The sequence below is a fragment of the Rutilus rutilus genome, assembly GCF_951802725.1.
Source record: "Rutilus rutilus genome assembly, chromosome: 2".
NCBI lineage: Eukaryota > Metazoa > Chordata > Actinopteri > Cypriniformes > Leuciscidae > Rutilus > Rutilus rutilus.
The window spans coordinates 56,339,520-56,352,562 of NC_140210.1; the positions used below are offsets into that span (position 1 = coordinate 56,339,520).

Sequence of the window (13,043 nt, forward strand, 5' to 3'; positions counted from 1 at the left end):
CGCTCTGGTTGGTTGAAGCGCTGTCCTATTGCGTGCAGAGGGAATTTGAAAGACAGCCGTTTATCCCGCCCCTCGGATTAAACTGCGTTTAAAAATTTAAAAAACTTCTAATTAAAGCAAAATATTCTTATTTAAATATAGTGCAAAACTTTTAAACAGAAAATGTTTTTTATAATACGCTAATATATATTAAAATATATATATATATATTTTTTTTTGATTGACTGACCTTTTGCTAAGAGAAACTTCTAGGTTACTGTTGCTAACTTAGACAAGCTGTGCAGAACATCCAATAAGAATAAACCATCAATACTTTCTTGCCACAGATCAGACACTCTGCAATTAGATTTTTAAAATAAAGAGTAGAATTTCATTCATATGTTCATTCATATATATATATATATATATGTGTGTGTGTGTGTGTGTGTATCCAAGTAATACATGAGTCTTCTTTGGAACACAACATTAATCTGCCTTTTGGTAGGTTTAATTTAAGCCTCAATTTGATTGTGGAGGATCTTAAACTCTGGTTTAGACTAAGTCTAGGACTATTTAAAACCATGACAGATAAATCATATTTCTGTTAATCTGAAGACAAGGCTTTATCTCTCTCCAGGAAACCGCTTCATAATGTCTTTTTTCATCAGTAAATCTGGATAAGACTCATTGAGCTCATCCTGAAACTGTACATTGAGCTCTTTCTGCCAGTAGGAGGCAGTGTCACATTGAGTTTGTGGATTGAGAGAGTAGAGATGGATTGAACTAAACTCTGTAAATGAAGTTGTGTTGGACAGAATAGAACAATGACCGTATCTTAAACTTGAGAGATTGGTTGAACTTGATCTATTAAAAAGCCTCAAAATACTATGAGTTCCTGGATTTCATAACGTTGATAAACATGTGTTAAGTGTTGAAAGTGGCTCAAGGATGATTGTAAGGCAATTGCACCTTTTTTCCATTGTTGGATAGTTCATTGGGATTTTAAATATTATTTAATCAAGAAAGTGACATGGTTTTCCTTTCACACAATGTTATTAATTTATTATTAATTGATAATGTTTATCAATGTCATGTGTTTTCCCAGAGCATTTGTGCCACCATGTCAGGTAAGATATTTGCTGTCTTTAAGAATTAAGAAATGTAGAGAAAGTGCTGTAAAGAAATTAATGCTCTGGATGGAAAAACTTTTTTTTTCTTTTTCTGACAGCTTAATGTGCTGATCAGTGTCTGATATAGCCTAGTTTTATTTATTTGGCATATTATTCCGTGTAAACACAAATCTCAGCCACAGCTTCTTTTAGCAGTAATACTAGAAACATGGCAGTACCACATCAGGGCAAGAAAGAGCCGTTATTTACAACAGTTCATGTTACAGAGCTGAACTGATTCAGACACAGAAATGCAATAATACACGATACGGAAACGTTAGGAAATCAAGTGGTGCCGTGAACATGACACATCAACAACAAAAACAAATTACTTACATCGTGGACATCAATTTAACTTTAACCATAGAGAAAACATAAACATGATTCACGTTTGTAGCTGCACCACAGGAATTCAAGCTTGTTTTTGATATAGAAAAAGATGGAGAAAGTTTGCTGTAGACACGATCTCTACTGACTAGCGTTTCTTCCTGAAACCTGTAGGAGTCGCTGTGACGCTCTTCAGTCCGCCGGTAAAACCACTGAAGAAGAGGAAGCCTGGCGCTCAGACTGAGGTGTGTTGTTTTAAACTGTGTGTGTGATTGTTGATTTTTCTGTCTGTAGTGTTTTAATGAGCTTTAAATTAACTACTTATTCACATTTATCATAAAAAAAAAAAAAAACGAATTAGCCATGATTTTACCACAGTAACCATAGTTTAGCCTGGGTATTAATAATAAATAATAGTATAATTGTAGTTGTAAACACACATTTACCATTGCTTACTACGGTAGCTGTGTTTTAACTGTGATATTTGTAATAAAACCAAAGTTAACACGTTGTTTAATTTTCTAATTTTGATTTTCAATCAATTTTCAATGCTGGACACTAAAATGATACTTAGAAACGAGTACAAGTATCACATTATCATGTTAAATTTCCAGCAGTTAAATTTAAGTTTTAGATATTGGTAATGTGTTGTAATGATATATTTACAATAGTGAATTTAAACATAAACACGCCTAAACATATATTTATTTTATATCTGTAATTAATATCTACCTGTGTATTAATATTATCAGAAATTGCAATAATTTTCTTATTCTGTGTAGTTCTGTTCTCCTTTATTATCATTACTCATTTTGAGTTTAAATCAGTGTGAGTTCATTATAATTCAATTCACATTTACTTGTATAGCGCTTTTCTCAATCACAATACACATCGTTTCAAAGCAGCTTTACAGAAAATGCATACAATGTAGATAAATGTGTGATAAATGATAAAAAGTCCACATTACAACTTAGATTGATATAAATGTGGATAAATGTGTCTTGTAATAAAGATGATGTGTTTGTCTTCAGATGTTGACCATGAGAGCGCAGATGGATGTGATCTGCTGTAAATCAGTAGGAACTGATCTGTCCATGCTGGATATTGAGGATTTCATCACTGAAATCTGTCAGCTGAAGAAAGAGGTGGCGTCACTGGAGGCAAAGCTGAGAGAACGAGGAGACAAACCCAACAGAGAGGTTTGAGCAGCTCATCATTTCATCCTTCAGCTCAATCAAACCAAAGCTTTGTTAGCTTCTCACTTCTTAAGTTAACAGCAAAATATGCAAACAAATCACCAATATAACCACTAGAGATAACTGCTGAGTAATGAGGCTAATATCACCAGGTTGTTGTTTATTTGTGTTGATCTATGATGTGTTTGTCAGGATCTGGAGAAGGTTTCAGTGTGTGTGACTGATGGGACAGAAGCTCAGGATTCAGTCTGGAGATCCAGAGACACACAGGACTCAGAGCTCAGCCTCACTTTACTGTGTTATACTGACGCTCAGGATCATGGATCCGCTGATCAAACCTCTGACTGTAACGCTGGAGAACAGCAGATGAAGATGTGCTCCGTCAGACTGGAGGACTGCAGGAACCTGATAGAGAGACGAGGAGAAGAAACCACAGCAGAGGAACAACAACAGAGCCACGAGGAGGAGGAGGAGGAGGAGGAGGATGAAGATCAGAATGAGGATGATGAAGATGAAGGAAATGATGTTGAGGATGAAGAAAATGAGGATGACAATAATCGAAATGACGACAATGATCATTTTATTCCTTCAGGTGTGTATCTTCCATTTATGATCTTGTGTTATAGTAAATCATAGTCAGAATGTGTGTAAACATTTAGTTGTCAAGTCAAGTCATTTTCATTTATATAGCGCTTTTAACAATGTAGATTGTCTCAAAGCAGCTTTACAGAGATAAACGTATCATTTAAGGTAAGATTGTTTTGGCTTTATAGCGGTTCTTTAATAAAGTTATTTTCCAGCTAAAGTTAGTTTGATTGATTCGCTTCCGTCGCAACGATCATTTGTTATTAAATTAGGGGCCGCCAAGACGACACCATTCTCTCTACACAGACTTTAAACGCGAACCTGTGAGAAACGCTGATGGCGATCACATGCGCATTAAGAATTGGTTCTATAGTTATGTGCGTTTGAATATATGTGCGCAGGTTTGTAATTCCCTACAAACCAAGCCTTAACAAAGTACTGATGTTTCCTTGTAGTTTTGATTCATAATTTTATTTTATTTTATCAATTCGGGGTAGATACTGTTTTGAACTTAGAATCGAAAGACCAGGAGACTTGGTTGTTTCTTCAGCAGGATTCTTTATTGAGAACACGAGCCGTCGGTAGCTGCAGTCACCAAGTCTGACGTGAATGTTCTCTTACAGTTTATATACATTTAGGGGCAGGAACCGAAAAAGACAGGTTTAGGAACTGGTTTTAGACTGAGAGCATTGCCCACCCTTATCCACTCAGCATATCTATTCAAACACTGAGACCCGAGTACAGGACTGGCTGGACTAACATTGAATTATAGACGTCTATAATGTATTATGTGAAAGCTAGGTCAAAGAGATGTGTTTTTAGTCTAGCTTTGAACTGACAGAGTGTGTCTGCTTCCCGGACAATGTTAGGAAGACTGTTCCAGAGTTTTGGTGCTAAATAGGAAAAGGATCTACCGCCAGCAGTCGATTTTGATATTCTAGGTATTATCAACTGGACGGAATTTTGAGATCACAATAGACGTGAAGGAGTATAATGCGTTAAGAGCTTGCTCAAGTACTGCGGAGCTAAACCATTTAGTGCTTTGTAAGTAATCAGCAATATTTTAAAATTGATGCGATGTTTAATAGGGAGCCAATGCAGTTTTGACAGAACTGGGCTAATATGGTCATACTTCCTGGTTCTGGTAAGAACTCGAGCTGCTGCGTTTTGAACTAGCTGTAGTTTGTTTATTAAGCATGCAGGGCAACCACCCAGTAGAGCATTACAATAATCTAGCCTTGAGTAGGGCTGGGCGATATATCGCACGATATTGTTATGCGCATCTCATCAGTAAAGCCGGTTCCTTGATTAGTAGTAAATCGCCATCACCTGCTTTCAGATGGGGAGGCATTTACTACAAAGAGCCGTAGTTAACTAATTAATATCACGGACGTATCGCCAGCGATAATTAATGCGATATGGCTCAGCTTGTCAGTTAACTACGGCTCTTTGTACACAGCAAAAACTCTAGTGTTAAATTAACACTCCTGGGAGTGTATATGAGTCCACACTCAAGAGTGTTGAAGTTAATGAGATAATTAAGTGATTAATTTAGTGATGATTGAACATTATTGAAGACACCTGATGTTAACAAGCAGACTCACTGAAGGAGAAAATCACAAATTGTAAGTTACCATTATTATGATGGGTAGTTGCTTTAGTTGGACTCTAGACCCTTTATGTGTACTTTAGATTTTGTTTGGCTGCTGTATCTGAGTTATAACTGCCAGATGAACAAAGAATAAAGTGATCTGATGGTGATGTTATATTATTACATTCATCATTTGAACTTGATCACTGAACTGCTTATTTGCTTATTTCTGATTGAAATGTATGTTGTTGACCACAGAATAACTTTGATTCTGCATAAATATCCAGAATTTAAGATGTAATATAAAGGATTACTTAAAATAAATCTTTCTTTTTAGCAACACACAGCCATAAAAAATCAGTATATGCATCTCAACAATGGTGACGAGTAGAATATTCAATTACGAAAAGTAAATTATATAGGCAATTCAGATCATAATTTATTCATACCGCAATGCATGATGGGAGCCATTAATGAGTTGTGATTGGTGGCAGCCACTGCAACATGCTTTATTATTGTCACCATTGTTGAGATTCACAGGCTGATTATTGATGTCTGTGTTTCAAAAAAAAAAAAAAAAAAATTGAAAGTATTTTGATCAGAACAATGTTTATTAAATATAATGGGTTAAAAGAAAAATACTGATAATCATATGCTATTAAATCACAAAGCTGCTGCTAACAAGGTAGACCAAACTATCTCAATAAGTTTAATTTTTCAGATCACAGCATGATTATGTCAAAACATAACCAACACTATCAGATCACACTTTTCTTTGTTCATTTGACTGTTATAAATCAATTACAGCAGACAAACAAAACTTAAAGAGAATGTATAAAGGTCAAGAGCCCAACTAAAGCAAACACTGATCGCCAAAACGGTGGCTTACAATTTGTGATTTTCTCCTTCAGTGATTCTGCTTGTTAACATCAGGTGTCTTCAATAATGCTCAAGCATCACTAAATTAATCACTTAATTATCTCATTAACTTTAACACTCTTGAGTGTTCATATACACTCCCAGGAATGTTAAATTAACACTGGAGTTTTTGCTGTGTAGTAAATGCCGCTCCATCTGAAAGCAGGTGATGGCGATTTACTACTAATCAAGGAACCGGCTTTACTGACGAGATGCGCATAACAAAATATCGTGCGATATATCGCCCAGCCCTAGCCTTGAGGTCATGAATGCATGAACTAATTGTTCCGCATTTGTCAATGAGAGCATATGGCGTAATTTAGATGTATTTTTAAGATGGAAAAATGCGGTTTTATAGATACTAGACACGTGACTTTCAAATGAAAGATTGGTATCAAAGAGCACACCCAGGTTGCTAACCGACGACGAAGACTATAGAGCAGCCATCGAGTGTTAGACAGTATTCTAGGTTATTACATGAAGAAGTTTTTTGTTCAATAATTAGAAACTCTTTTTTTTTCAGAATTTAGAAGTAGGAAATTACGAGTCATCCAATTTTTTATATCCGCTATGCATTTCGTTAATTTAGTGAATTGGTAAGTTTCGTTAGGTTTTGAAGAAATATACAGCTGAGTATCGTCGGCATAACAGTGAAAGCTAATTCCATGTTTCCTAATGATATCTCCTAAGGGTAGCATGTACAGAGTGAACAGCAGCGGTCCTAGTACTGAGCCTTGTGGTACGCCATACTGAACTTGTGATCGATGAGACATCTCTTCATTTACTGCTACAAACTGATAACGGTCAGATAAGTGTGATTTAAACCATGCTAGTGCATTTCCCCTAATGCCAACATAATGTTCGAGTCTATTTAAAAGAACGTTGTGGTCAATGGTGTCAAATGCAGCACTAAGATCGAGTAACACTAATAGAGAGATACAACCACGATCGGATGATAAGAGCAAATCATTTGTGACTCTAACGAGAGCTGTTTCGGTACTATGGTACGGTCTAAATCCGGACCGGAAATCCTCACAGATATAATTTCTTTCAAGAAAGGAACACAGTTGTGAGGATACTGCCTTTTCTAGTATCTTTGACAGAAAAGGTAGATTCGAGATCGGCCTGTAATTGACTAATTCTGTAGGATCAAGTTGCGTTTTTTTAATAAGCGGTTTAATCATAGCCAGCTTAAAGGTTTTTAGTACGTATCCTAGAGACAAAGATGAATTAATGATATTAAGAAGAGGATCTATGACCTCTGGAAGTATTTCTTTCAGTAGCTTAGTTGGTATAGGGTCTAACATACATGTTGTAGATTTAGATGATTTAACGAGTTTAGTAAATTCTTCCTCTCCTACAGCAACGAATGAATCAAATTTTTCCTCCGGGAGACTACAATGCACTGCCTGATGCGATACTGTAATAGACGGTTGCATAGTTATAATCTTCTCCCTGATATTGTCAATCTTGTAAGTAAAGAAGTTCATGAAGTCATTACTGCTGTGCTGCTTGGAAACTTCGGTGCTTGAAGCTTTATTTTTCGTTAGTTTAGCCACTGTTTCAAATAAATACCTAGGATTATGTTTATTTTCTTCTAATAGGGTTGAAAAATAAGCAGATCTAGCAGCTTTTAAGGCCTCTCTGTAAGTAATCGAGCTCCGCTTCCATGAAATGCGAAATACCTCTAGTTTTGTTTTCTTCCAGTTGCGCTCCATTTTTCTGGCTGCTCTCTTAAGGGCCTGAGTGTGCTCGTTGTACCACGGCGTTGGACTATTTTCTTTAATCTTCTTTAAGCGCAACGGAGCAACTGTGTCTAAAGTGCTGGAAAAGAGAGAGTTAAAAGTTTCTGTTGCAATATCAAGTTCTTCTAAGCTATCCTGGATGCTAAAATGATGAAACTGATCAGGAAGATTATTGATAAAGCAATCTTTAGTGGTAGAAGTGATAGGTCTAACATATTTGAAGCACGGAGTCGGCTTTGCAGCCTTGGCTAAATGAAGTTTACACGAGACTAGATAATGATCTGAGAACCTGAGTTGTGCTCCTAAATCAGCAGGTGCAGACATTAGTTACTGTGAACCAATGTGTTGAAAACACTGTATCATGAGCTGCATCACAATTTCACATTTATCTTTAATTTTTATGCTCTAGAAATATAGACAGATATTATAGATTTTCATGATGGTAAGTGCATGATTCATTAAATCTATTTGTGTTCATTTAAAGTTAGACATTTTAATACCTTTTTTTTCTTTTCAGATGTGAATGGCGGTTCATCTACTGATGAAGAAACAACCTCGACATCAAAAGATCAGCTGAAGGTCAAGAGTTTCTCCTGCGTCACCTGTGGGAAAACATTGAGCTCAAAGAGAAATTTAGCGAGACATGAGAGAAAACACACAGAAGAGAAAAGCTTCTCCTGCAAGAGATGCAACATCAGCTTTCCTACCTTAGAAGAGAAGAGACGTCATTCAAAAGAGCACATCGTGAAGGTGGAGTTTCACTGTGAACAGTGCGGGAAGGATTTTTTCACCACTCCATCTAATATGACAGTTCATATGAAGACACACACTGGCGAAAAGACTTTCCACTGCAGTGAGTGTGACAAGTATTTCAGCACCAAACAATCTCTTCTTGTTCACAAGCGAATCCACACGGGTGAAAGGCCGCACAAGTGTCCTCACTGCGATAGAAGATACATGTATGGATCCAATTTGAAGAAGCATGTGCGCGTTCACACCAACGAGAGGCCGTACCAGTGCAGTGAATGTGGGAAAACCTTCACAAACTCAAGCTGTCTAAATTCACACCAGAAAATACACTCTGAGGAGAAACCATATCAGTGTTCACACTGCGATAAAAGATTCCGTCACAAATTTTATTTTATTTGCCATGAGAGGACTCACACCGGAGAGAAACCGTACCTGTGCTCCTACTGCGGGAAGAGCTTCTTTAGCTCGGCTAATCTTGCACTTCATCAGAGAGTTCACACTGGAGAAAGACCATATAACTGTGCCGTTTGTGGGAAGAGTTTCGCTAAACAGAGTACCTTAAAAAATCACCAGCGGATTCATACAGGAGAAAGACCGTTCAAGTGTTCTCAGTGTGACAAGACGTTTGCTCGGTTAGACGTCCTGAAGACTCATGAGCGAGTTCATACAGGAGAGAAGCCTTACCGCTGCTCCATCTGCGACGAGAGATTCGCTTATTTAGGTAGTTTTCAGACCCACCAGAAGAAACACACTAAAGAACAAACTGCTCCTGAATCATCATAGTGTCTTTTCATCAGTAAATCTGGATAACGGACTCATTGAGCTCATCCTGAAACTGTACAGGAGGCAGTGTCACATTGCGCTTTCATGTGGATTCAGAGAGTTAGAGATGGATTGAACCAAACGAAGTTGATGAAGTTGTTCGACAGAATAGAACAATGATTGTATATTGAACTTGCCATATTAAAAAGCCTCAAAATAGTATCAATTAGAGTTCTTGGATTTCATAACACTAATAAACATGTTTTAAGTGTTAAAAGTGGCTCAATGATGATTTTCATTTAATTTTATTTAATTTTAATAAAAAAATTAAGTTTTATTTCTGTCACGGAATGCTAAAAATAGTGAAGTGACGATTCATGTGTGGGAAATATTCATGTGTAGGAATATTTAATAAGTAATCAAAAATAAAACAAAACTACAACAAAAAAACACCCCGTAGGAGAAAACATTGACAGGCATCTGGTATATGACATGAGACTTGCTCAGACACCGGCTCAGGAACAGGAACAGACTCCGGCTCAGGAACAGACACCGGCTCAGGAACAGGAACAGAGACTTGCTCAGACACCAGCTCAGGAACAGACACCGGCTCAGGAACAGGAACAGACTCCGGCTCGGAAACAGACACCGGCTCAGGAACAGAGACTTGCTCAGACACCAACTCAGAAACAGACAACGGCTTAGGAACAGGAACAGACTCCGGCTCGGGAACAGACACCGGCTCAGGAACAGAGACTTGCTCAGACACCAGCTCAGGAACAGACACCGGCTCAGGAACAGGAACAGACTCCGGCTCGGGAACAGACATCGGCTCAGGAACAGGAACAGAGACTTGCTCAGACACCAACTCAGAAACAGACAATGGCTTAGGAACAGGAACAGACTCCGGCTCGGGAACAGACACCGGCTCAGAAACAGGAACAGAGACTTGCACAGACACCGGCTCAGGGACAGGAACAGACTCCGACTCGGGAACAGACATCGGCTCAGGAACAGGAACAGAGACTTGCTCAGACACCAACTCAGAAACAGACAACGGCTCAGGAACAGGAACAGACTCCGGCTCGGGAACAGACACCGGCTCAGAAACAGGAACAGAGACTTGCTCAGCATTTCCCGACGGCTCCGTGGTAATAACAATTGGGTTGTATCTTCCTTTGTCTGAGTGTCTTGGGTCACTCGATACAACCTGTCTTTAATAATGGCAAAATAAGGATAGGAGAGCGCGTGGTCAGGTTGGAGGATCTGCCCATCGATGGAACGGACCTGTTCAAACGCATGTTTGAGGGGGAAAGTCATCGCGACTGGAGAGGTTTAGCCTCGCCAAGCCGCTCAGTTCCTGTGAAACAGTTCCGCTGGGTCCAGGAACAGCCTCTCCAACATGAGCGCTCGCCCCCCTTCCCCGCCTTTTCTTTTGCCCAGAGGCATCCACTGTCAAACATACCAATAATTGTTCAAAAGCTGGCCAATTCGTTCCCAAAATTAACGGATGCCGGAGGCACGGGCTAACTGCCACCTTCACACAATGGTTATGTCCCCTAAATTTAATAGTGATGGCTTTTAAGGGGTATTACACTATATCCCTGTGTACACACCTCACCTTAACCATGCGGCCCGTATCCAGTGCCCCGGATTGCATCAGGCTTTGATGGATAGAGGTCTGGTTACAACCTGAATCCACCAAGGCCTGATATTTCGGTAGACGAGACACAAACTGTTCCAGTACCACCTTGTCGATGATGGCCTCGGCGTCGCTTCCTCCGGCCAACAGCCATTTGCGGCACGAGTCCCGGAGCTGCGCCAAGACAAAGGGTCGGCCTGCTTCCGCCAGTTCCAGTGAACGGAAGTGTTGACGATGTTGTTCTGGGTTGAGACCGACCCTCTGGAGAATGGCTCGTTTCAGATCGGCGTACACCAGGAGGTTCTGGACGGGCAGTTGTTGAGCAGCCTTCTGGGCTTCCCCCGACAGCAGCGGGATTAGCCGTACCGGCCAGCTGGTCGATGGCCACTCACATGCCTCGGCCGTTCTTTCAAACAGGTCCAAGAAGGCCTCGGGATCGTCAGAGACACCCATCTTCGTAAGAGACATGTGAGCGGCTGGGATGGAGCTGGGGGAAGCCGACTCCGTCCGAACCTCCCGGTCCAGCAAGCTCCGGAACAGCTCGCGGTCCTCCTGCTGGGCTTGCATCATGGCTTGAAACCGATGTTCCTGATCCTCCCGCAAGTCCAGCAGGGCTTGATGGTTTTCCTGATGTAGACCCGCGAGCGATGTGATGATGTCCGCAAATGGCTTTCCTGATGATCCTGATGGAGTTTGCATCTTGGCGGCGGCGTTCTCCTTCCTTCCTGGGTTTCGGCATCAGTGTAGTATTTTCCCTTATACCATGGGCTGTTTAAATACTCGATTCTGATTGGCTGGAAGGTGTGCAGTAAAACCGTTTAATGCACAGGTAGTTCCAGTCAGTTTGATTACAGTTCGAAATTAATCCGCTACACTGGTAACCATAGTAACACAGATACACTTGCAAGCAGAGTGAGAGACGCATATGAAAACGTTTAGGTAGGCTAAATGGATGATTTTTGAATATCGTTTAATTTGTATCAGTGTTGCCTGTCATTCATAAATAATTGTAATAAATCCATTAAAGAATCATTAAGTTAGCTATATGCTTAAGCAATGAGGGGACTGTAGCTGCTAGACTTTAAAGAAGAGATCGACGCACACAGGTAACTCGCGCACGCATCTCTCTCTCTCTCTGTTCCTTCTCCTTCAGTTCTGTCTCTCTCTTTTAATAATGAATTTAAATAAATGTGAATTCATTCAAATAAAAGCAATCCGATGACTCTACTTTATTTAAAGCGGACGGAGTGGAAGAACTGACGAGCCTTAACTTAAGAAATAACCGTCATTTTTACACGTCTGTTAAAAAATTACACTGTAAACATCAGTTACAGCTTTAACTTATTTTTAACTTATTTTTAACCTCCGCTTCGCGTCGGGTGGTTCTTCGCCTCTACGTCGTGCATTAAAATCCTTTAATGCATGGCTAGCCGTGGATTATCCCTTACTTGTTTGTATGTGTGAGAAGGAAGGAGACCGGGGTCGGCTGGCTGAGGCTCGTGGGTAATTTATTAAATAAACTCAGATCACAATCGTGCCACATGTGCATCAAACATAAATCTCATTCCACACTTCAAAATACTCGACTGCGTTTGTCTTCCTCATTCAGAGTCCTCTTTCCACGATCCCACGAGTCCTCAGCCCTCTCTCTCCGATCGCTGGTTCCAGTCTGTCTTTTATATGGTCTCCCCACACCAATTACTGCAACGAGACACAGGTGTAAGTCATTTTGCACTTGACCCACTTACCGCCGTTCGTCTCTCCACTCTCTCTCTCGTCGCAGACCTCGCTGAACCACGCCTTCCCCGCCACAGTCATCACTACACAATTTCTTAATAAAACCTAAATTAATTAAACTGCCTTGTTTTATTTTTGCCATGGCTATGATGGTATAACTGCAGAATGAATTAAGGACTTCGCGCGCAGATAAATGGCCTCCAACGTTTATTTTTTTTCTACGAATCTATGACGTACTAACATATGTGGAATTTGCACCGCAGCACCCCCACACATTGATGCTCATGACAAGAATAGCATGTATAGTAATCTTTGTTGAAGAAAATGTTTGCTATTTTACACATAATAATCCATCATGATCACATTACACAACTGAAATTGCATGTGAAAATATACACTTTGTCAATATTTTTTGAGACCCCCCAAAATTTCACATATCTCGTTTTCAGGGGAGCCCATGTCTTATTAAGGGGAGCCGAGCTCCCCCTAGCTCCCCCGTAGTTCGCACTATGCTCCCCGTCTCAGCCGAACAAGGTGAGCCTGAGCGCGAAACTTCACGAAGATTGAAGCCTCTAAACACGTCTTATCTACTGTGTTCGCCACATGAAGATAACTTTACAAAACAAAAAGTAATCTACACGC

The 13,043-nt window shown here is 39.9% G+C and overlaps 2 protein-coding genes across 2 annotated transcripts in view; both read left to right on the forward strand.

The window, feature by feature from the left end:
• Positions 1–13,043, forward strand: part of LOC311286376 (uncharacterized protein) — a 274,251-nt gene that overhangs the window by 33,328 nt on the left and 227,880 nt on the right. The window lies entirely within an intron of this gene.
• Positions 663–9,506, forward strand: LOC311286377 (uncharacterized protein). Its single transcript, XM_084402577.1, has 4 exons — positions 663–1,720; positions 2,507–2,674; positions 2,864–3,263; positions 8,028–9,506. Exons 2-4 carry the CDS (start codon positions 2,507–2,509, stop codon positions 9,041–9,043), a joined length of 1,584 nt encoding a protein of 527 aa, XP_084258703.1. The 5' UTR covers positions 663–1,720; the 3' UTR covers positions 9,044–9,506.